The following is a 25,912-nucleotide window of genomic DNA, read 5'->3' on the forward strand; positions in this document are numbered from 1 at the left end:
AGTGAGTTCCAGGACAGCCAGGGCTACACAGAGAAACCCTGTCTCAAAAACAAACAAACAAACAAACAAACAAAAAAAGTTCGGGGCTGTGAGATGGCTCAGCGGGTAAGAGCACCCAACTGCTCTTCTGAAGGTCCTGAGTTCAAATCCCAGCAACCACATGGTGGCTCACAACCATCCCTAACGAGATCTGACACCCTCTTCTGGTGTGTCTGAAGACAGCTACAGTGCACTTACATAATAATAAAAAAAAAAGTTCACTCAGGCTCAGCAGATAAGAGCACTGAGTGCTCTTCCAGAGGTCCTGAGTTCAATTCCCAGCAGCCACATGGTGGCTCACAACCATCTGTAATGGGATCCAATACCATCTTCTGGTGTGACTGAAGACAGCTACAGTGTGCTCATAAACATTAAATAAATTATTTAAATAAATAAATAAATCTTTTTTTTTTTAAGGTGCTTGCTGTGCAGCATGGGGATCTGAGTTTATACAGACTTCCAGGATCTGCATAAAACCGGGTGTGGTATCATACATCTGTAGCCCAGTTCTCTAATGATAGGATGCAGGATGGAGAAAGGAGAATCCTACTAGGCTTGTGTGCCAACTCACCTGGTGCACACAGCAGACCCACATGGAACCCTGTTTCAAACAAAAATAGTAATTAAAAAAATCATAGTCCCATTTTTTTTTCTTTTTATTTTCTTCCTGAGGCCAAGTCTCTGAAAAACAAGGCTGGCTTTAAGTCAGCCATGTAGCCTCCTGTGTCCATCCTCAAGAGCGCAGGTTACAGGTATGAACCATACCTAGCTTACATAGTCATACATCAAGGGCCAAGTGCAACAGCAACCTTCCCTAGATCTTCTGGAAGAAATGCTTAGGAACGGTCAGCCTTGGCTTCCTCTAAACAGGCCACAAAAGACCAGAGGTTCATGCAGGGAGTCACACTCCACCAAGGAAGAAAAATACAGTCATAAAATCCCAACAAGCTCTAAGAGTTGGCCACTACCAGACCTGGGTAACTGAAGGCAGGGCACACTGAAGAAGCGCTGTGAGTGCCCAAGGACTCGGATCACAAAGCAGTCAGACACAGTGCTGGTGTGAGGGCAGTGCCCAAGGACGCTCATGCTGTCAATCACTGTCCTCCAAGCGTCACAGCTATTATACTCTTAATCAGAACAGCTAGGGTTACTCTCAAGAGAACCTTAAGTTCGGGCCTGCTACCCATCCCTCATAGGAGAAGGGAGGGTCCTTTGTCCCTCACCTGAGTCACATCAGTGTATACAGTAACTACACACTGCTCCCGTCTGTGGCTTTTAAGCATTGCTGGGGCTGGGCATGGTGGTAGATGCCTATAGTCCTAGGACTCAGGAGTCATATGTGGGTGGATTTCTGTGATCCTGTTCCTCATAGTGGTTCCAGGACAGCCAGGGAGAAAGAAAAAGACCCTGCCTTAAAAACAAAACCAAACCAAAACAAACAAACAAACTTGTGGATTTGGAGGCACATATAAAGACCTTGCCTCCAAAAAACTGTGGGTTTGGGGGCTAGAGAGATGGCTCAGCAGTTAAGACCCATTAGCTGTGCTTCCAGAGAAACTTCGTTCGATTCCCAGCATCCACATTGTATCTCACAATCATCTGTAACTCTAGTCCCAAGGGATCTGATGCCCTTTTCTAACACACACACATTATACAACATGTTTATAATTTAATAAGAATCACGGGTCCTCTGCATAGCTGCGCATGTGGAGGCAGGACCATGGAAAAGGGGAGGAGCCTGCAGCCCAGCTATCAGGCACACCCGGCCTCTACCACTTCAAGCTGTGGGCCCTGCATTATCTGGTCCAGGAGAGCTCCAGGAAAGCCACATAAGCCACGGCTTCTAACACAGCTGGTTGTTGCCACAGACAGAACCTTCCAGAATCAGGAGGGAAGGTCACCTTATCCTAGACAGTCAGGCTGAAAGGCTGGGACATTTCTAGCAGGTTTTCCTACTGCCATGTTAGCAAGTTCGCTTCAGACTCCAAAACTGAAATTAGGAACCTAAAATTTTAAAACCCACCAAGCACGGTAGATCCATGAATGTGTCTGCAGTCTGGGGCATGCAAGTCATCTACGCGTACCCACCCACATGGAGTCCAGAGGGACATGTAAATGTGGCTGGCAAGTTTATAGTCTCTTTAAAAATACTAGTGTCTGCCAAGTACGGTGGCACACACCTTTAATCCCAGCACTTGGGAGGCAGAGCCAGGATGATCTCAGGGTTTGAGGCCAGCCTGGTCTACAGAGTGAGTTCCAAAACAGCCAGGGCTACACAGAGAAACCATGTCTTGAAAACAAAAGAAAAAATGTTAAATTGGTTTTGCCTCTTCTTTTTAATTTTTTTTTATTAAAAAAAATTATGTGTGTCTGTAGGTAGGTATGTGTACAGGTGCCTGTAGTGTCAGGGCAACCTGTGTGAAATTGTGTCACTGTCCTTCCTCACCTATCTAAGGCATTCTTTGATTGGCTTTAATAAAAAAATCTGATGGCCAATTAGCTGGGCAGGAAGTGGTAGATGATACTTCCTAGGAGGCAGAAGGAACCCTGGGAAGAAGGAGAAAGTCTTTCACCAGGAGACATGAGAGGAGAGAGAGTTGATCACAGGTCTAAAAGATCCAGCCAGCCACAGAGCCAGATGGAGTTTGGGTTAACTTAGATAAACTAATTGAGAGCCTGCCCAGCTAATGCCTAAGGCTTTCAAATATTAAAAGGTCTCTGTGTGGTTATTTGGGGAAAAGTTGGTTAAGGAATAATTGCTGTTGTATTAATTGCTAGCATTAATTAATATATACAGAGCATAATAATCTTTTCATCTACAATTGGTGCCCAATGTGAGACAACTGGAACCCAAGCTTACAGCCTGAAAAGGTGCAGGGGAAAAGGTTGGAATGGGGGCCAGGGTAGCCAGACAAGAGGCCTGGTCTATTTTAAAAAGAATGAAAGCAGACCAAAGTCTGAGAGCACAACAGCTGCCACTTCTCCCAAGCACAGCATGGTTAGGAGCACACCAGAGACCTAGGCCCGAAGCTGCGGTCTGAAGTGTGCAGACGCGGACGCGGACGCGGACGCAGAAGCATGGTGGGCAGAAGCTGGAAAGGCCTGGCCAGCACCAGCAGAAGGCTGAACTGAACCATGGGGGCAAGGCTCACCATCACAGACACATGCTGGCTTCAGGTGCCTGCAAACACACAAGTCCAAAAGGAACATCTTCCCGGAGCTACAACAAGGATCCAGGCAGGGCTGGAGAGATGGCTCAGTGGTTAAGAGCACTGACTGCTCTTCCAGAAATCCAATTCCCAGCAACCACATGGTGGCTCACAACCATCTGTAATGGCATCTGACGCCCTCTTCTGGTGTGTCTGAAGACAGCTACAGTGTGCTCATATACATTAAATAAATAAATCTTTAAAAAAAAAAAAAAAGGGATCCAGGTATCTGACCTGATAAGGCATTAAGTTTACAACTGGTAAATTGAAGTCTTAAGGAGAGATGCAGAAATTAAAGGGAAAAATATTTTCCATGTTAAAAGAACATGGAACAGCACGGCAGAAGTCGCTTGGATCTTGTATAGTCCTGCTTTAGCTGTTACTCATTATAGAACTAGTTATAACATGTTCATGGATGCCGGGCGATGGTGCTTGGGAGGCAGAGGCAGAGGCAGAGGCAGGCGGATTTCTGAGTTCGAGGCCAGCCTGGTCTACAAAGTGAGTTCCAGGACAGCCAGGGCTACACAGAGAAACCCTGTCTCGAAAAACCAAAAAAAACCAAACAAACAAAAAAAACATGTTCACAGATGATCACTGTTTTCTGTGTCCTCTCAAAGGACCTAGGTAAGGAGGGGTCTGAGTGATGGAATGTGAAATTCCAGCAGTAAAAATAGAGGAAAGAGAAAGGCTCTTCCTGAAAGAAGAAAGGAAACTGACGGCAGCTGCAACTCAGAGCGCTCTGGCTGTGAGACGTCAGCTCTTATTGCTAAGGGTCAGCCAGCACTGGGCAGCACCACCTGACTTCCCTAACGCTAAGGGTTCACTGCTACAGCGTGACACAACACACTGGCCCAAAAGTGTACAACTGTCTTGTTTCCTTGCTTGGTGCTTGTTCGAATGTTTCGTTTTCAACCAATAACAGAAAATACAAAGGGTATTTTTATTGTTTGGCATTACTCAAAAGTAGGAAAATTTTGAAGATCTCATGTGAATTCAGAATGTCTCTACAGTTAAAATGTGTTGTTTTCTAAAAAGTTAAGGATGATTTGGAATGGAGGTGAAATATTTGAACAGGGCAGTGGTGGCAGAGACGGGCAGATCTCTGTAATTCTAGACCAGCATGGTCGGTCTACACTGTGAAGCCAGGGCAGACCCCCTGCCGATCATAAGATAGTCACTTGTAAACATCCACGATGACACATTTTTTTTCCTTGAAGGTACTATTTTTGCTTAGTAATAAATAATACCTTAATGAGATAAAATATAAATATACAACCAATCTTAAATTTATATAGAGAAAGGGGAATATAGGTGCATCTATCCACATAATTATAACTTCAATGTGGGGTCTGGAAGAGGCACTGGAGCCCTTGGGCTAGAGTTAGAGGCAGCCAAAAACTGCCTACCATGGATGCAAAGACCCAAACGCGAGCCGTCTCTCCAGCCCCTTTATATATATATATATATATATTTATTTAATTACTTTTATTTTTTTGTGTTTAAGTGTTTGTCTGCATGTATGTTGGCAGGCATCACTTGCATGCCTGGTGCCCACAAAGGCCGGAAGAGGGTGTTAGAGCCTCTGGGTTGGAGCTGCAGATGGTCATGAGCTGCCATGTGGGTGCTAGGAACTGAACCCAGGTCTACTAGAAGAGTAGGCAGTACTCTTAACACCGGGACCTCTTTCCGGCCCTGCTTTTTTACTTTGAGACAGGGTCTCTCTTAGTTGCCCAGGCAGGCCTTAAGCTTGCGATCTTCCTGCCTATGTGTCTTTATGTGGAATTTTTTTGTTTTGTTTTGAGACAGGATATCACTATGTAGCCCTAGCTGCCTTAGAACTTGTTATATAGACCAGGCTGGCCTTGAACTCACAGAGATCCAACTGTCTGTGCCTCCTGAATGTTGGCATTGAAGGTGTGCACACCACCACAGCTCACTATTAAGTGGAAACTTGAAGTAGGGGCACAAGAACCAGAGTCCTGGCCTATTTGTAACAGTTGCCTGTCTCATTCTATTCCTGGAACAGTGCCTGTGGCTGTGACAGCAGGCGTCTTGCGCTTCCCTGCAAACTGGGTCAATATATTGTGTGGTTTACTGTGTTGCTCCCCCATGGAGTGAGGCTGACAGGCAATCCAGGCTGGCTATAGCTGCACAGAACATTACAGTGAGACCTGAAGAGAACACCACTGGAGATGTGTGACGTCTCTCTTCTAAATGCTACAAAATGATTCAAAAACCATCTCTGACTTCACCTCTCATTCTAGTCTCTCTCTGTGTCTTCCTAATCGCAAGTAAATGAAACCCCCAAAGTACAGAAGCAGAAAAGCAAGGCACAGCCCTAATCAGATACACTGGGCAGTTCCTCCAGTGCCTGGCAGAATGGCTGAGGCAGGGGACTGTCCCACTGAGCACTTTTCATGGCCTAGGCTGCGGCTGAATCATGAAGCTCATTCTGTCACAGAAAAGGCCAAGTCCTCCCATTATACCACTGGACAGACGCTATCTCCATTGCTCATTCCTCTACCTTCTGACTCCAGCTTCCCTATAGGCCCCCCACAAGACACCCCCTGCCTGGTGCCACCCCCATAGCTCCCAGTCTCCCACCTTATCATCTGTCTGTTTCCCACTAGAAAGCCAGCACCAAAGGCAAAGGATCCTGTTCTCGTCTGCAAATACATCTCACAGGTCGACCTCATTTAACCTTATCTCTGCAGCTCCCTACAGCTCAGCTCCATTAAGGACGCCACCAAGGAGGCTCAGACCATCCTCCAGGCCCAGTATCTGCTCTGTACAAGCTGAACTCAAAGCAATGTCTCCCCAGTGTGGTATGAGGTTGAGACCCTGCATCATCCGAAGTGCTACCAACCAGCAAGGAGATTTCTATCACTAATTAAATCAAGGTGAAAATATAAATGAAAAAGAATACAAAAATGATGAAATTAAAATGAACCCCAGCAGGGCGGTGGTGGCGCATGCCTTTAATCCCAACACTTGGGAGGCAGAGGCAGGTGGATTTCTGGATTCGAAGCCAGCCTGGTCTACAGAGTGAGTTCCAGGACAGCCAGGGCTATACAGAGAAACCCTGTCTCAAAAAACCAAAAACAAAAACAAAAAACAAACAAAAAAACCAAAAAACCAAAAACAAAACCATGGCAGGCATGCTTTTAATCCCAGCTTCGGGGTGTGGGACACAGAGGCAGAGAGAGCTCTGAGTTCAAGGACAGCCTAGTCTACAGAGCAGGTTCCAGGACAGCCAGGGTTAGACAGAGAAACCCTATCTCAAAACAAAATAAACCAGTTCAGCCTCCAAGAGGTGGGTGACAGGTTTGTCACTACACCTCTACAAAGAGGCATGGACCCAGGTGACAAACCTGTCACCCACCTCTTGGAGGCTGAAGTAAACTGCTGTGAGCTCATAGCCACCATGGGCCACACAGTGAAAAACCACGCTAGCCAAGGCTGCACAGGAAGTCGCTGTCTCAAACACGGCAGCCTAGCTACGAGTGGTAATGCTCACCTCGCTCTAGCACTTGGCAGAGAGACAGAAAGATTCACAGTGCAGGGCCATGCTTAGCTACATAGTCAATCCAGGCTACACGAATTGGCCTCAAAACCCAACCAGCCTAAGGTGGTGCACACATTTCACTGTAGCACTCGAGAAGTAGAGGCAGGTAGATCTCCATGAATTCACTATCTCCAAAAACAACAACAACAAAAGTGAAACAAATGAAAAGGAAAGCAAGTCAAAATGAAAAGAACCCCAGGAAAGCGGCGGCCAGGACAGACAGCAGCGGCAGGGCGGATAGGGCTTGGGTGTAACCAGCCAGGATGGCTCCTCAGAGAGGAAAGCAGGAGAAGAGAGTGGGCTGTGAAGAGAGTTGGCAGCCTCACCAGGACCAGCATGTCCTCTTCTCAGGCAGAGGCCAAGAAGCACCTCCCCTGTGGAAAGGACAAGGGGCACTACAGAGGCTATACCATCAGTCCTGGAAGGCAAGGGGACAGTAAGTTCATGACTGAGTCCTATCTGGCAAACGGGAGTAGAACTGGGGGTGACACGGGGTGACAAGACATCACAGACAGCTGTTTGCTGTCACTGGAGATGAAAAACACCTACATGCTCCTTCAGTCATTAAACCAAGACCCGGGCCACTCAGAAGACAGTCATGGTCACCAGCTAGCGAGCTCTCCTACAGACAGACAGACAGAAAGACTCTGACCAGAGAAGCACAGAAGTCCAGAAAATGGGGGCAGGGGCCTTCCAAGTCAAAATGCAAGGACAGCCCACAGCAGAGAGCACACCGTTTCTCATTGGCTGGCGTCCAGCAGAGTACACTAACTAGAAGCCAGGGAGAAATCATCTCACAGGGACATCTCTATAGATTCTTCCTACCTACCCACAGCTCCTGCTGCAATTCCTCCCGGCCTGATGAGGTCTGTCCCATCAACTGCCCAACTCTGAGTAAGCCAATCGAGAGCTCCCTGTGGACAGGACCCGGGAATACTGCTTAGATGGTGCAGAGCCAACCTCACTGCCTGGCACGCATAGAGCAGGTGATCAGCCCAGTGTTCTGCACCTCTGGGGTTCCAAATTAAAACGGGACATTACCTATGAATCTATAATGAGATGGGCAGTCATGATGGAGAATTGCCCATTTTGAACAAAGCAATCAGAGTGCCAGCTGTTTTATGTCTTGTGTGCATGTATCACATGTGCTAGATGATCTATGTGAAAGGCTGCTGGTGACAGGCAGTCTGACCATGCTTACCTGTAAGCCTGCTGTCTCGTGTCCCACCACATCCCCAAATATACTTCCCACGAGTTTCAGGGTATAGAGGTAGAGCAGGTCTTTGAGGCAGAGTCACACACTGTAACCCATTATGAAGAACTCACTATATAAATCAAGGTAACCTCAAGCTCTTAGCAATCCTCCTGCCTCAGTCTCCCAAATACTCAGATACATGTAGTTACTATCATTCCAGGTTTAATGCCAAGATTTTAAAATATACTTAAACATCAAGATATCATTTAAATCCCTGATGGGGTAAAGGCTGCTGTGAGGACTCCAGGGGTCTCAGGTCCTCTCCCAGCCTCTGTGGACACCTGAGATCACAGGCACACACCCACACTCATACACACAAAAATACATACAACAGAAAAGCTGCTGGTAAAAAAAATCTAACTCCTTGCAATCTATCAATTACAGGTCAGGCATATAGTCAGCCAAAGGGCTCAGCCTGCCAAGGCTCAGCCTAGGGCCTGTGCATATCTCCTGGCTGTTCTCTATCTCACCCCTCAGGAAACTCACCCCATTCCCTACTAAGGCCCTTGCTTCGCTCTGCTCACTCACCTGCCTGCCTCTCCACAGTGGGAATGTCACTGGACCATCACAGCGGCCCTCCCTCCTGGCCAGTCCCCATCACACAGGCTGGCTCTCTGCTCCCTGGTCACAAATGCTTTCCCTTCTTCCTGCTTCTCCTCCCTAGAGAAGGGTGGCCGGCACAATAGTCTCAGCTCCTGTCTTCTGCCTAGACAACAGAGGTACCTCATCTGGCTGGCTTCTTGTCACCATGCATTGGTCTCACTCTGATGCTGGCTCCTAATATTATCCCCAGAGGCTGGTGTCCACAACAGACTTATGGGTGAGAAACCACCAAACGGAGTAACGCACGGGACAAACACAGCAACTTCTCTAGAACCACTAGAGGATTCGATGTTCTAGAAACTCCATCCTAAGTGATCCTGTCAGTAATAATCTGTGGTGTGACAGGTAAGAAAGACAAGCTGAGATGTGGAGCTCATAGGCATCCTCAAAGCCCATCTCACCTGGTGACTCCCAGCCAAGCCCTGATGTGTGTGGGGAGGAGAAAGCCTGTGGCTCACACTCCATCACTGCCGACCCTAGCTCCATGGTAGCAAGTCTGATTAAAAAGGACAACACAGGGGCCAACAGTTGACTGTCCAATGGCATGTCCACTGTGAAGATGCTAAATTTATACCCAGCATAGGGTCAACCATAGGGTGGTTACCAGAGCCTAGGCACACATGTATCCACACAAGCGTGAACACAGACCTTCAAAGCTCCACTCAGACATCCTCAAAGTGAGATGAGCACCCCACCGTCTGAAAACAGTCACAGCCAATGCAAACCACACAGTGGGGCCACGAGGCATGCTGAGGGAAAGAAGTCAGATAGATAAAGGACACATTCACATGAAAACCGAGGAATTAAGGTACAGACAGAAAACAGCCCAGGGTAGATACAAAGGTGGGAGGGACTTGCTGTGACAGTCTCATGGGAGATTTGAGAAGGAGGCTCAGGGATCTGTCGCAACTCAGGCTGCCACACACAAGATTTGCACGTTTCACAATAGCTACATTTTGCTTTAAAAAGACAAAGCCTCTGAACAAACGCCAAACTCTAGGTGAGGGTCAGGCTGCACGCCAGTGCGTTAGTGGGAAGTGCGTGAATGTAATGAGCCGACTGCATTCCACCGAAGATGGACTGTAGACAGTGGATGGGGCACACACAGCACACTGTTCGCATGCAGAATAGGTAGGGAATATATAATAACTGTATGCTTTTTTCAGTTTTAATTTTTCCTCATGAAATGCTGGGGAAGGGAAGTAGCTTTCCACACTGCAAACGAGCAGTTGAGAGTCTTTCAATCATGGAGAGCGGGGTTTCCAGAACAGGAAAGAGAACAGTGAACATCAGATGCTTTGGGAATCCAGGAAGTAATGGGCTGTGCCGGGTACTATGGTGCACGCATTGACTCCCAGCACTTGAGAAGCAGAGGCAGGTGGATCTCTGTGAGCTCAAACCAGCCAGGGCTATATAGTGGGCGGGGAAGAATGGACAGTTACAGAACGCTGAGGAGAAAGGAGAGGTGGTGGAGCACGGGGTGGAGCCCACTGACCTACCTCCATTTCTGATGGCTACAATCCCTTGGTAGAAATCTTCAAAGCTGATTACGCCAAGCCCACTCGGGTCCAGGTACTGAGTTAAGTCCTTCACCTGCAAAGGTCACAGGAGAGTGTGTTACCCACAGACTTCACAGTTGGCAGGGCGCACTGGACACGGACTCCGTTACCATTCTACAAAGCAGCAGCCTGCTCACCCAGTTCAGAGCTCAAGAGCTATTGAGACCTCTGACCAAGGAAGCAGAAGCAGCCACGGCAAATGCTCCAGCCACATGGCAGAGAGGCAACCTGGAGGGATCTGCCAGTAGCACAGAGTAGAGTGTTCCTAACCTTAGAAATAACACCCTGGTTCGAAGATGACAACTGAGCTGCCCTGGTGGGAAAATCAGGTGTTGGGAAGCTTTAGAGACTGTTCTAGCATGTTTACTGAAATGAGTTTCTCTAAGCAGTGGCAGTGCCTTAGTGGAAAATAACGTAGGCAGACAGACCCTTGCTACCTACACGTGCATGCTACAGTGGACACAGCTTTTTAGAAAGCAGGTGTAATTACATTATTAAGGGTAAGCTGAATCTCATCAAAGTGTAAAACTTTGCCAAGCCAGATGTGCAGACTGATAGCATTCCAGAGGACTACCTAAAGCCAAGGCCAGCCTGGGCTACACAATGAGTTTAAGGCCAGCCTAGTCTACAGAAAAGACCCAACTCAAAGAAGGGGATGGGGAGTACAAAACCAAAACTATTTGCTTCAAAAGACAACATTAATAAAATCAAAAGACACAGCCAAGGATAGATGAAAGTATTTGTAAATCCTGTATGAATGAGTTGAATCTAGAGTATACAATAAGTGCTAATTTAAAAGAAAAAAGCAAGACACACAAATAGTGAGAATTTGTCTACAAACAGGTAGAAAGATGACTCTGTTGGCAAAGTGCTTGCCAAGCAAGCATGAGAACCTGAGCTGCATCCCCAGTTCCCAGCACCCACATACAAAGCAAGGCACAGCAGTGCCCAGCACTGGGAAAGCAGGCCCAGGACCCCCGGGGCCCACTGGCTGCCGGGCTAGCAGATTGATTAGCTCTGGGTTCAGGAAGACCCTGTCCTGGGCCAGGCAGTGGTGGAGCCAGGGAAATGGCTCCCCAGGCAAGTGGTTGCTACGCCAGCATGAGGACCTAGCTTTAAATCTCTGGCGTCCATGTAAACATCTGGGCACAACAGCACACACACCCAGCTCCAGCCCTGTGGGCCAGCGGGCACAGATCACCGGGGCTTGCTGGCTGTCATCTTAACTCCAGCTTCAGGGAAAGACAAAATGAAGAGCAATGGAGCAGGGCACTGGACACGGAGTTCTCCCCTGGCCTCCACATGCAAGGGAGATTGAGTGAGTGAGTGAGTGAGTGTGAGTGTGAGTATGTGTGTGTGTGAGTGAGTGCATGTGTGCGTGTGTGAGTGAGTGTGTGAGTGAGTGTGTGAGTGTGTGAGTGAGTGTGTGTTGGGGAAGCGAGGAAGACAGTGATTGAGGAAGATAACCAAAGTCAACCTCTGGCCTCTGTATGTGCACATGCACACACAAACATGTATGTATAAATAAACTAATGCACACCTATAGTCTCAGCTGTTGGGAAGTTGAGGTGGGAAGACTGCTTGAGCCCAGGAGCTGGGTTTTTTTGTTTTGGGTTTTTTTGTTTGGTTGTTGTTTTTTTGTTTCTGTTTTTGTTTTTGTTTTTTGTTTTCCAGGATAGGGTTTCTCTGTGTGACCCTTGGCTGTTCTGGAACTCACCCTATAGTTGGCCTCAAACTCACAGAGCTCTGCCTGCCTCTGCTTCTAATATGCTAGGATTAAAGGCCTGTCTGTCTCCCACCTCTATCTCACACACACGCACACAAACGGGCACAAGTATTGGCACAAGAATCCCAGTACTTGGGAGGCAGAGGCAGGCAGAGCTCTGAGTCCTAGACCAGCCTGGTCTACAGAATGAGTTCCAGGACAGCCAGGGCTACACAGAGAAACCCTGTCTCAAACACAAAACAAAGGTCAAGCGGGGCCTTACTGATTGAAAGGATCAGCAACCTGAGACCCAAATTCAGGTCCCAGCGCCCACATCAGGTCCATCACAGTCACGTCTAACTCCAGCCCTAGGGGATCTAATACCATCTTTTGTCCTCTGAGGAATTCTTAAACACGTGGCGTATGCACGCGTGCATGTGGTGCGCATGCACCTAAATACATCAAAGACCCTCTCTACAACTTTTAGTCTGTGTAAGAGTACCTGCCTAGCATGTTTCCCAAGGCTTTGAACTTCAAAGGGAAGAATTCATAAGAAATTCAAGCTGCACAGAAATCAGGTGACTCTGTAGAGGAGCTAGGTTACACTGAGCTTGAGAGAGCAATGGCTCTCACAATGACAGACACTGTAAGCCCAGCAGTCCAAGTGCTGCTAAGAACCACGGTCCCTTATGAAAGGGTTAAAAACCAGGCAGTGGAAGCACACGCCTTTAATCCCAGGTAGAGGCAGGCGGATTTCTGAGTTTGAGGCCAGCCTGGTCTGCAGAGTGAGTTCCAGGATAGCCAGGAGGCTGAGCCAGGTGAATTTCTGTGAGCATGAGGCCAGCCTGGTCTACTAAGCAAACTCCAGAACAGTCAGACTACTACACAGAAGCCCTGTCTTGAAAAAGACAGACAGACAGACAGACAGACAGACAGACAGAAAGAAAGAAAGAAAGAAAGAAAGAAAGAAAGAAAGAAAGAGAGAAAGAGTCAGAAGATGACTAAAAACACCATGTACTGCAGACTGGGTGATCTACAAGAACAGAAGCCTATTTCTCATACTCTAGCCTGGAGCCCCAAGATGGTGGTGCCAGCATCAAGTGTCTGGTGAGAGCTATCCCCTCCATAGGCCAGAGCAGAGGGACAACTTCCACAAGGGCTCTGTCAAGATTTATCTCTGCACCATGGTGGACACTCACATCACAGCACAATCCTGAGTTTGAATTGTAGTGGCACTATGAATTGAGAATGTATTTAAAAGGAGGGAAAAAAAAAGCTGAGCTTAGGCCTGTAAGCACAGCTACAGCAGAGTCAGAGGCCAGAAGACCACACATTCAAGGCGAGACTGGATTACACAGTCAGTTCAAGGCCAGGCTGAGCAACTTACTAAGACCCTGTACAGAAATAAAAAGATGTGCTAGTGAAACGGCTCAGGAGGTGAAAGTTCTCGAACACAAGGTCTGACAACTTGAGTTAACCTGTAGAGCAGGGGAGCAGAGACAGTCAGTTTCCAAAGTTGTCCTGTAACGGACACACACACCATGGGACGGACATATGAATTTTTGAGAATGTGCACACTCACACATGTGTGCATACTTGGGGGACATACACTAAATAGAATTAATTAATTTTAAAAACAGCCTGGGAGTGTGGCCCAGTGCTAGAGTACCTGCCTAGTATGTTCAAGGCCCTGCCCTGAGTTCAATCACCAGCATTAGAAAAACAAAACAGAGTTAATGAAACAAGAAACAAAAGAAAAAAAAAAATCAAAGGTAGAACCAACTGTGGACGTGGGGAGAGAACTCCTGAAATCCCAACACTCGGAGAACCAGGAGTGCAAAGTTACCCTCGGCTATGGAGCAAATTCAAGGCCAATCTGGTTAAAAGACTGTTTCGGAAGGTCTCCGAAAGGGAGGGGACGAGAGAGAGGGAGGAGATGAGGGAAGAGGACAGGAGGAACTATGGTTACATTTTGTAGCTGTGGTCATGGCTTGGAGTTCCTTCAAGAGCACTGTGTGAGAGAAACCTACTACTAAAGCATGAGGAGGCCTGGAAGGACGTGGCCCACACACCCAGCTGTGGAAGAAGCAGGAGTTACTGTGTGACGATGGAAATGTGGCAGCTGGGTGTGGAGCCCAGCAACACAGCTGAGAACAGAGTAGCTATCCAAAACTGCTGTGACCCAACAGCAGGACTCAGGAGGCAATATGGAGAGACTTCCTTCCAGAACCTTTCAGAACAAGAGTTCAGACTGACAACCGCGCAGGGCGTGGTGGTGCATGCCTTTAATCCCAGCACTTGGGAGNCAGAGGCAGGCAGATTTCTGAGTTCGAGGCCAGCCTGGTCTACAGAGTGAGTTCCAGGACAGCCAGGGCAACACAGAGAAACCCTGTCTNAAAAAAAAAAAAAAAAAAAAGTAGGTTGCAGATTTGACAACTGCAACAGCAAACACATCAGGTGTGCTTGGGCGTAACTAGGAGATAAGCTGGCCTAGTCACTGTGTGAAAGAAAGCCAGTTAAACAAAAAGGATCTGCCTGCCTGTCCTGAGCACACAACACACCACCACCAGCAGGTGGCGATATCCTGACCCTACTGACACCACCTCCCCTCCCTAAACAAGAATCCAGAGCTAGGACCCAGAGCCAGATATTGCAGCCAAGCAAGAAGAAGCAAAGAGAGCAAAAAAGGGACGGCTGTCCACATCCTAGGGACCCAGATTCAGTTTTTGAGAAGTTTGACAGAGTCAGAAAATGAACTGCTGATTTCATGAAGACAACCAGGACAACCAGTGCTTTCATGGACATGGACCATGCACAGAGAAGACCTGGGCTGCTGGCTCCGTAGGGAGAGGACCGAGGCTGGCCACGGAAGCATGAGGACCTGAGTCTGCTCTCCCACACCCGCATTTTACAAAACTGCAGAGCCCAACAGTGCGCACCTATAATTCCAGCGCCTGGATCAGAGGCAGGAGGAACCCTGGGGATTGCTAGCCAGCCAGGCTGACTGAATCAGCAAGCTCTAGGTTCAGAGACTCTGTCTGGGGGGAGAAAGACAGCCCATGTTAAACACACACCTAAAGGTAGCTAGAAATGTGAACACTCACTGGATATGGATGACATGAGCTGCTGTGAATGGTTATAGACTTGGCAATATCTTAGAGCACTGTCTAGATACACTTACTGACATATGTGGAATTATTTCAAACTTCTGGAGCGGGGGCGGGGCGGGGGGCGGGGGCGGGGCGGGGCGGGGCGGGGGTTGGGCTTTCATGGTAGAGTGCTTGCCTAGCATTCAGAAGTCCTAGCTTTCATGCCCAGCCAGGACTGGGACTACAGATCTTTAATGACAGGACTTGGGAGGTGGAGGCAGGAAGATCAGAAGGAATTCAAGGTCAGCCTGAGCTACATAGTGAGTGGAGGCCAGTCTGGGATATATATGACATTGTATCTTAAAATTAAATAAATATATATTATTTAATACTTATATTTATAAATATATTTTCTATTTAATTTCTATATTTTCTAAATACATTAGTATTATTTATCTAAGATTAAGTAGTAACTGAATATTTAGAACAGATTAGATATGAATATTAAATAAATATGTAATACTAAATATTAAATTATATGTAAATTATACATGTGGGTAAATACAGACACAACTGAATTTGCATGACAGAGTTGCAAGGCTGGAAAGGGTCCACTACCCCCCCTCTTTATATGGATACGTACTCTATAAATAAAATTTCAAAATGAGGGAAGGGGAACAGATGGAGGGTGAACCCTGACTCAGGAGAGACTTGGGCTGAGAGTGTAGTGATGACTATAGAGGAATCCCTCAGCATGGTGAGCAGTTGTGGTGTCTAATAAGGAAGACCCCACCCCCACCCCCACCCCCACCTACCACCTGCTCCAGGATAATATAGGTGTGGCCTTGGTGAAGGAAGTGTGTCACTGGGGCTGGGCTTTAAGGTTTTAGAACTCCATGCCAGGGCCTGCCTCTCTCTCTCTCTCTCACTCTCTTGCTCTCTCTCTCTTTCCGCTGCCTGAGAATCTGGATGTCCAACTCTCAGCTGCTTGCCTGCTGCCGTGCTCCCCGCCATGATGATAATGGACTTACGTCTGAAACTGTAAGCCAGCCCCCAATTAAATGCTTTCTTTTATAAGAGTTGCCTTGGTCGCGGTGTCTCTTCACAGCACTAGAACAGTGTCTAATAATAGCGTGTGAGTTAGGGATGGATAAGTGTGTTTCAATCCTGCAGCTGCACGGGTTCTTGCTGAGGCCATACCTGTCAATCCACAAAGCCTACATAGTGCCAGAGCCTCCTCTGTGAGGGGGCTGGCACTCACAGCAAAGGCAGTGAGCCACCAGAATATCTCACAGAAGCCCTACCCAGGAAAGAAGCCGGCAAACAAGATTCTAGTGCCAACCAGGGAAGGAAAGGACACTGCAGGCCGTTGGGGGGACGGGGACAGGCCTGGGAGGACAGGATACTTCTGACACCAAGCATTGTCTCTGTCCGTCCCCTACCCACACCAGAAGTGAAGGAGAGAGGGGTGCTTCAGAAAAACAGCAAGGGACAGCTGACTGAAAACAGAGCGAGAACAGAGTCCTCCTGCCCCGTGGGGATACAAGTCGAAGTCACAGGACAGGACAACAAAGCAGCCTCAAGCATGGCCAGAGCTCACAACCCATGGCGGCACTACAAGTGCAAGGAGTGATGGCTTCCGTCCAGATGGAACAGCGCCCAGCAGAGGAACAGTGGCAGAACTGAGGGGCAGGCATGTGGAGAAACAAGGAAACAAAGACAGACAGTAGCAGAGACACAGCTACCTCCTCTGGGGACTCCGGCAGGACATCAGAGAGTGTTCAGTGTCCATCATATGCTCCCAGCTCAAAAAGGCAGAATACCAGCTCCAGAATCTACACTTAAGGACACCCGAAAAGAGACCCTGAAGAAATCAGGCCGTCAGGCCCAGCCTACTGTGTCACATACAACTTTAAGTCAGACTCAAAATGGATGACTGGCTCCAGCAGTGCAGAGCCAGTCTCCTCAATGGTACCCAAGGGGCTCCGAGCAGTAGTGTTGATGCTGAGCTTGGTGGTTATGGCATGAATATGAGTGTCTGGCCTGCGTGTACGAGTGAGCACTGTTGTGCGCTGTCCATCATAAGCCATGGCATGGATGCTGGCAATTGAATCTGGTTCTCTGGAAGAGAACTGCTGAGCTAGCTCTCTAGTTCAGAGAGCTGATTTCTTAGATACAAATGAATCAAGGTTATCAAATGCCTCCCTTCTTACTTCACAGAAGCCTTGATTCCTAAGGAAAGAAGTCTGCAGAACCCTGTTGTTTCTGGAAGGGCTACCCGATCCAGAACGACACTGGCCACTTTATCCTTGAGAAGTCTAACACTATCAGCAGCAAAGCGACTAACAGAACACAAGCGTTCCGTTCGCTCTCAGAGATGGCCAAACACTCTTAACCATATCCTTAACTAGGAGCAGGCCCTTTATATAGTACATTAGAATGACCAAGAAGGAATGAAAATATACTTTTTCTTATGGCTTTTGGATTTTTTTTTTTTTTTACTTTTCTCTCTACTAACTATTATTTTTATTTATTCACTTTCTCCCAACAGAGTTGCTCTGTAGATCAGGTTGTCCTCAACCCTGTAGAGATCCTGCCTCTGCACGTACATTACTGAGATGAAACACGTGCAGAGGCAGAGGATCAGTACAGGTTCAGAACAGTACACTGCCGTTCTCCGCCCTGCAGAGTACACACTGTATTTTTTTTTTTTGGGGGGGGTTGTTTTGTTTGTTTTTACTTGAGGGCTAGAGAGATGGCTCAATGGCTAATAACACTGGCTGGTCTTGCAGAGAACTCAGGTTCAGTTCTCAGCATCTACGTGGTAGCTCACAACCTTCTGTAACTCTAGTTCCAAAGAATCTGGTGCCCTCTCAAAGGAAAAAAAGGGGGGCGGGGAACGACACCATCTTACTGTGTAGGAGCCTGGACCAGGCTGGTCTCAAATCAGAAAGATCCTCCTGCCTCTGCCGTCTGAGTGCTTGAATGTGCCACCATACACACTGAATCCCTATCTGTAAAATAAATAACAAGGCTGAGGCTAGCCTGGGCTACCTGCTACATGGAGAGACCTAAACTCCATTTTTAACTTTAAAAGCATCATATTCAGCCACTCAGATAGGTCAACAGGTAAAGACACTGAACACCCACGATGAAAAGAGAACCAAAGCCGAGCGTGGTGGTGCACGCCTTTAATCCCAGCACTCAGGAAGCAGAGGCAGGCGGATTTCTGAGTTTGCGGCCAGCCTGGTCTACAGAGTGAGTTCCAGGACAGCCAGGGCTACACAGAGAAGCCCTGTCTCGAAAAACCAAAAAAAGAAAGAAAGAAAGAAAGAAAGAAAGAAAGAAAGAAAGAAAGAAAAGAAAAGAAAAGAAAAGAAAAGAAAAGAAAAGAAAAGAAAAGAAAAGAAAAGAAAAGAAAACCAACTTCTACAAGTGTTCTCTAACCGTGAGAGGCAGCTGTGCAAATGCGTGTGTGTGTGTGTGTGTGTGTGTGTGTGTGTGTACGCGCCCCCCTCACGCACACGTACACACACACTCTCTGAATACAAAACATTTTTTAAACTTAATTTTCCTTATAATCTGAAGAACAAATCAACTCCCATGGACCTAAGGATGCAAGGATGGCCTAATTCCTTCAACCTGGAGTCCTACTCTTAGTAGGCATCTTAGAAAAGTATGTGACCAGGAAGCAACACTCTGTAAATAAAGCCTTCTTGTAAAGCCCAGCACAGCTGGGAAATTAGCCAAGGCACATAAACCAGAGCAAAGAAGTGAAGTATTAGGACACAAGAGCCAGCACTGAACAAGGGGACAGTCACGACGCTTCAGGGGAGGCCACTTTAAGCCATACGAAATGCCACTGGCTCCTAAAGGGAGAACAGCAGACTGTGTGTCATTTTCACTACAGAGGCTAGCACACAGCTCACTCATCTGAGGACTAAAGGAGCAGAATAAGGGCACTAGCCACGGTTCCCTGGGAGCTAGAGCTCTCTGTGGAAATCACAGCCCATGGAAAAAAACATCTCCATATTCAAATTTGTTGTTGTGAGTGAATCAAAATCTTCAACAAGATGTAATTTACCAGAAACAAAGATTCTGAGGACCCCCTTTTCCTATCCATAAACTCTCCACTGTATCAGCGTGGGCAGGAGAGATACTCTACCGTGGGTGATTTCTGAAGATCGCACTGAAGACCTGGGATACGGGTAGTTCAGTAATCAGTGCCTCCCTAGCTCGCCCTGGGTTAGACACCCCGGACTCTATGAAACCAGGTATTGGTATGGTTCCTCCTGTAATCCCAGCACTGGGGAAGTGGAGAGAGACAGAAGACTCACTAAGTTCCAGGCCATCCTCAACTGCAAAGTGAACCTAAACACACACACACACACACTGACACACACATACATACTCATATACATGCACACATTCATGCACACACATACACGCATGCACCCCACAAAGCCTGCAGTCAGCCCATCTTGCTGTACCCACTTTTCCTTCTAATAAGCTGCCTAAGTGACTAAGCATGCACATAGCAGACTGCCCTGCTGTTCATCGGATGACATCACAGACACCCTGTGCTGCACCAACCTGGTGCCCCACATGGACCAGAAGGGACTAGCACATCTAAATTCTTCTGATCACTTCAAAGCTCAAAGTTGTGGATTACTTCAAGATCTCCATCCCCCTGGTGTAGTTCACTGATAGTTTGCAAGGTTAAAAACTCAATTTCAAAGAAACACTGGTCTAGCAGAGTAAAATCCTTTTGTTGAATTCAAGCAAGCTGCAGGAAAGAGGCATGGAGCAGTCTAGCTTCCCTCCTCAGGAGCTGCTCCTACTTCAAGAGGCCTCTGACTAACAATAAATAAGCCCTGTGCTTCGTGGTTGTAGTCCAGGGTTCCGCCAACTCTCACCAGCTACTAACCAACCTATCCAACAAGCCTTCTCAGCACTCTGCCACCAAGAGGCCGACAGGTTGGGCACAGGGTGCAAAAAACTTCCTCTTAGGATGCTTTGAGTGAGAATCTCCCCAACTGACTCAGCTGTTCGGATACTTGGTACCCAGGTGGTTGGTAGAACAGGATCCAGGGCACACTTTCTCATCTCCCCAAGCAGAATGCAAGGCTGGAGGCGGGTTCGCTGCTTTGTGAGCCTCAGCTTTCTGCTCCCGTGCCGTGCTCTCCCTCTCTCTGCAGTCCTAACGCTGTGGAACGTAAGCTCAAATAAACCCTTCCCTCTGTGAGCTGCCTTGGTCGTGGCAATTATCACAGCAACAGAAAGGTGCTAATACATCTCCTAATTATTCAATGAGGGGAAAGGAGGAAGAAAGACAGTCAGACTTATTACCCATGAGTTTTCAAGCCTTTTGGATTGATTTGTATTCTGAGACATCAGCACACTACACATAACTCAGCCTTCAAGACACTGAGACTGTAGCTTTACAGGTGTGCTTAGGACTTTTCAAAAAGCATTTGTTTCTTGACTGGGTAGGGCAGTCATGCCTGTTGTCCTGGTACTAAGGATGCTAAGTCAGGAGGCGTCTTAGGTTTCTATTGCTGTGATGAAATACCATGACCAAAATCAACTTGGTTTGAAAGGGTTGATTTCATCTGAGTTTGTAGTTCACCATCCAGGGAAGTCAGGGCAGGAGCTGATGCAGAGGCCATGGAGGGGTGCTGTTCACTAGCTCGCTCATTTCCATGGCTCGATCAGCCTGCTTCCCTATAGCATCCAGGAAAATGTATGACAGACTTGCCTATGGGGCAATCTTACAGAGGCATTTTCTCAAACCAGAGTCCCTCTTCCCAAATGACTCTAGCTTGTGTCAAGCTGACATAAAACTAGCCAGCTTATAAAGATTCCCTTCCGTTCCAAGGCTACAGAGTAAGACAGTCAGCCCGGTGGCTCAGTAGGTAAAAAGCCTCTTTGCATCCAAACAAGACAAACTCCGGCTCAATCCCTCAGCCCTGAGGTAACTCAGGAAACTCCTCAAAGTTGTCCTCTTACCTCTGCATGCACATGCACACCACCACGCGCAATTAATAGAATAAACTGTAATAAAAACAGCAGGCTCCATAAACACAAAACAAAGGCAATGTGTGTGTGTGTGTGTTTCTAAACTTACACTTGAAAGTGAGACAGGCAGGTTAAACACTGAATGTGCTCATTTGCAGCTCAGTTTTCTCAGTACAAAAATAGCTTCCTGGCCAGGCAGTGGTGGCCCATGCCTTTAATCCCAGCACTCGGGAGACAGAGGCAGGGGGATTTCTGAGTTGGAGGCCAGCCTGGTCTACAGAGTGAGTTCCAGTACAGCCAGGGCTACACAGAGAAACCTTGTTTCAAAAAACCAAAAAAACAAAACAAAACAAAACAAAACAAAACAGGGACACACCACACCAACTGCCTGTGAGGTTGAACGGAGCAGGCTTTGCAGGGAGAAAGCACTGTCTTACATGGGAAAGGCCACTCAGAGGCCTAGACAGAGGCAATCACATGCTGGAGAAGCCAGGTGTTGAAAGGTTCCCAGCCGTGCCTGTCCTTCAGCAGACCTAAGCTACAAAGCAGTCAGCGCTTGCCCTAAAATAGCAAATGGGGTTTCTCTTACCGGGACTTGAAACGCAGCTAAAGGCTTCGTCCGGCACCTCCCTTAAATTTTCACTTTTTAAATAACATCATGTGTGTGCGCGCACGTGCCACACCACCAAGTGAAAGGCAGAGAGCTTCCAGGAATCAGTTATCCCCTTCTACCATCTGGGTCCTGGAGAGCAAACTCAGTTTGCCAGCCTTAGCAGCAAGCGCCTTTACCCATGGAGCTCAGAGCTACCTTGCCACTTCACCCTCTGCCTGTAACATGACCTTCAGGGGATCTGACCCCACTTCATGCACATAGCATAATAACACAGTCACAAAGACAGACAAACACACACACAAAGCTAGATAGACAGACAGATTGACAGACAGGCAGAGTTTCAGGGGCTGGAAAAATGACTCAGTGGTTAAAAGTGCCTTCAGAGGATCTGAGTTCAGTTCCCAGCACCTTCATAGCAGGTCCCAAATGCCTATAACTTCAGTCCCTTGGGATTCTATATCCTCCTCTGGCCTCCTTGGCCATCAGAAGATGCGCATGCATACATACATACATACATACAAGCAAAACTCAGATATAATATAAAAATAAATCTTTTAAAATATATTTTCTTTAAATTTCAAACAAGCCAGGCACAGTGGTACATGCCTTTAATCCGAGCACTCAGGAGGCAGAGGCAGGCAAATACCTGTGAGTTCAAGGCCAGCCTGGTCTAAAATGGGAGTTCCAGGCCAGTAAAAACTTCACAGAGAAACCCTGTCTTGGAAAAAAGAAAACAAACAAACAACAACAAAAAAGCACAACAACAACAACAACAGATCAAAGTTGAGGTGCATACATCAGAATGGAATCCTGACACACTAATGACAGACACGGTGAGGTGCTTAGAGAAGTGATAAAGTCACTTCCAGCCTCCAGAGAAAGACACAGAGACTTTCTCTAAAGGCAAGGTCATCGCCTCCAAGCTAACCATGAGGGTCAACAGAGTGGGCTTCCTAGAAGGAAGCATGAGATAGCTCGGGAGGCTGGACTGGTTTCAGCCCTACTTAGCCAAGGCATCAAGTCTATGTAATTCTGGTAATTTTTTGAGGAGAGGTGATACAGAGTCTCATGGAGACTAGGCTGGTCTCAAACTCACTCTAGCTGAAACAAGCCTTTAACTTCTGATTTTCCTGCCTCTACCTCCAAGGACTAGAAAGTATAGGCATGAGTCACCACGCCCAAACAATTCTGATAATTATGAAATAACTTATTGATATTTGATACTGATACTGCAAAAAAAATTTGCACTATTAAAATAAATAGTGGAGAGATGGAGAGGTGGCTCAGAGGTTTAAGAGCACTGTCTGCTCTTCCAGAGGTGGTCCTGAGTTCTATTCCCAGCAACCACATGGTGGCTCACAACCATCTGCAATGGGATCCCATTTCCTCTTCTGGTGCGTCTGAAGACAACTACAGTGTACTCATATAGAAATAAAATAAATTAAAAAAAATATTTTGTCTCAGTATAAATAAAGAAACCTTCTCGGTTCACAAGTTTCGGGTTGCTGAGAGACACCAACAGAGTCAAGTCCAGAGTGAACGGCACTGATCTCCAGAAACGACTCCTTTCAGGGGCCTTTAAAATTACAGCACCATGGGCTGAAGAGATGGCTAAGCCGTTAAAAGTTATTAGGGGATCTTCCAGAAGACCTGGGTTCAATTCCTAGAACCCATAGCACTCACATGGCAGTTCACAGCCACCTGTAACTCCAGAGGATCCAACACCCTCTTCTGGTCACTGTAGATACAGAGCACACACTTGATACACAGTCATACATGCAGGGAAAAGACAAATAATCATTTTTTGTTGTTGTTGTTAAAAGGAAAAAGGCAGCAAAGGCAGACAAGGTGGCACATGGCTGTAAGGCTGTGACCTCGGCACACGGGAAGCAGAAACGAAAGTGTCACGAGCATAGTCTACATAGTGCGTATTATATCTGCCCAGGCTACCTGAGATCCTTTCGCAAACAAAGCAAAATACGTAAGAGTTAAGTCACCAAGAATGTCCAGGCACTGGGTGGCCTGTTCATTTCTCCCCACTCAGTGAGCTGTGAAGTGACCATCACATAAAGGGCTTTCATTCCAAGAGCAGAAAATGTTAGCACAACTGACTCCATGATGCAAGTGCCATTCAGGCTATAAAACTCAGCACAGAGACAGCACCACCTGCCAAAAGTCAAAGGAAGACCCAATCCATCAGTGTCCACAGTTCTGGGGAGGTCGCTAACTGTGCTAACCTTGCTTTCTGGCTTCTGTAGTTCTGCCTCTGGCTAACTGCTCTTTATAACTGAAGCCTGCCAACCCAGAACATGTTTCTTGTACTTAAAAGCTCTCCCTGAGACTCAGTGCTGTGCTGGAATCCTAAACACCAGTGTAGTCGTTGGCTGGCTAATAGAGACTTTCTATTGGCTTAAACCCATGTCCGAGCGGTCCAGTATAAAGCAGCTCGACCCACTCAAACTAGGAGGAAATTAACTTAGTAAGCAGTGAAGGAGAACTGGGGGTCAGAGTGGAGAAAGGGAAACAAGGCCGCAGAGGTGAGGCCCTCTATCATGTCCAGAAGGTAACCTGAGAAACACAGGAGGGATCCAAGCCACTGCTGGTTAGACAGGCCACTCGTTGCTTTTTAGGCTGGGTCAACCACCACCTGGGCTCAGCCACCCACCCATTCTCAAGCCCCAATTAAGACACTAGTAACAGTGGAAAGTGGAGACTTCTTCACTTCGGCCACAGTGGGAGGAGTAACAATGAAGGCATCGGTGACTCCAAATCCACCTTCAGATTACTAACACGAAGCTTAGGCATAAGTGGAGGACAAGAACGGGTGACTAAGCACTTGGTCAAATCCCCAACCATCTCCGCCCATCACGGTCTCAGCTCAGATCCTCCAATGGTCTAGTCCTATAAACTTCGTCTCTAGAGGGGACACTGATTCTGTCATGAGTCTTCCAGATCACTTCACCTCAAGAAGTACAGTCGGTCCTCGTGGCCGACAGCCCTCACTGGGGGAGAGGGAGTCTAAGACTGGCCTTCCTGAAACCCGAGGTGACTCCGGGTTTAGAACAATGCCTTGGTTTCTGCGCCGTCAAGCTTAAAGGGGGGTGGAGAAGTTACATGGACACTCCTTAAGGGATTAACATGCCTAACATGCAGAGGTGATCAGGTGACCCAAAGGACTGAAAAGAGACAAAGTGAAGGCAGGGATTCCCAGGGTTTCTATTGACACACACAAGACACCACCTTCACTTCTCTTCCTTGCCTGAGCACAGCCTAACAAAGTCAGTCACTAGAAAACCTAGTGACACAGAAAACAAGTCCTCATGGCTCCCTGACTGCCTTGTCCTCCTGCCTCCCACCGGAAGGGAAACAACCCACCAGGGACCGCCCACCAGGCGGCAGGTCCTCTGCTCCGGAAGCCACTTTCCTTTTGCTATCAACACCCTTGTAGAGTTCCAAAAGGCTCCAAAGGGAATAGAAAAGACTTTCTTCAAGTCAAAGCATGTGAACCCACTCAGATTTTCCCAACATTTTAAAATTATGTTTACTATTTACTTGTTTGAGGGGCTGTGTGCTTACCATAGCGTGAGTGTGAAGGTCAGAGCACAACTTGCTGGCGCCAGCTCTCTCCTTCCACTATTTGAGTCCAAAGGATCGACCACAGGTTGCCTTTATCTAGTGAGCCATCTCACCAGTCTCCAAAGTTTCCTTTTGAGAGTGCTTTAGACCAACCGAGCCTAAGCGACACAGGGGCAGGAGCTGGCCCAGTAACTTCATCTACAGAACAGAACTGTAGAGATTCTGTCAGAGAATTGACTGAGGCCAAAGGACACAACCCTAGATCATCAACAAAGGTTCCACCCCCGCCACCTAGACCTATCACTCTCCCCCCGCAGGCCAGGCCACCTATGCACACGCCATGACAGCCCGATGAAGAGAACAACCAGCTTGGAGTCCCTCACATCTAACTCAACACCAGGATAGTAAGACTGCTCAGTGTGCTGGGCATGATGGCGCACACCTTTAATCCCAGCACTTGGGATGCAGAGGCAGGCAGATTTCTGAGTTTGAGGCCAGCCTGGTCTACAGAGTAAGTTCCAGGACAGCCAGGGCTACACAGAGCAACCCGGTCTCAAAAAACAAAAACAAGAGCTGGAGAGATGGCTCAGTGGTTAAGAGAACTGACTGCCCTTCTAAAGGTCCTAAGTTTGAATCCCAGCAGCCACATGGTGGCTCACAACCATTCGTAATGAGATCTGA

The 25,912-nt window shown here is 47.5% G+C and overlaps 1 protein-coding gene across 3 annotated transcripts in view; it reads right to left on the reverse strand.

Moving 5' to 3' along the window:
- Positions 1-25,912, reverse strand: part of Rab11fip3 (RAB11 family interacting protein 3) — a 79,781-nt gene that overhangs the window by 36,959 nt on the left and 16,910 nt on the right. For all 3 annotated transcript variants that reach the window (XM_029470952.1, XM_021186565.2, XM_021186563.2), the window contains exon 2: positions 10,171-10,264. In XM_029470952.1, the coding sequence (XP_029326812.1) occupies positions 10,171-10,264 (94 nt within the window). The remainder of the gene's footprint in view (positions 1-10,170; positions 10,265-25,912) is intronic.

The sequence above is a fragment of the Mus caroli genome, chromosome 17 (genome assembly GCF_900094665.2).
Source record: "Mus caroli chromosome 17, CAROLI_EIJ_v1.1, whole genome shotgun sequence".
Lineage (NCBI taxonomy): Eukaryota > Metazoa > Chordata > Mammalia > Rodentia > Muridae > Mus > Mus caroli.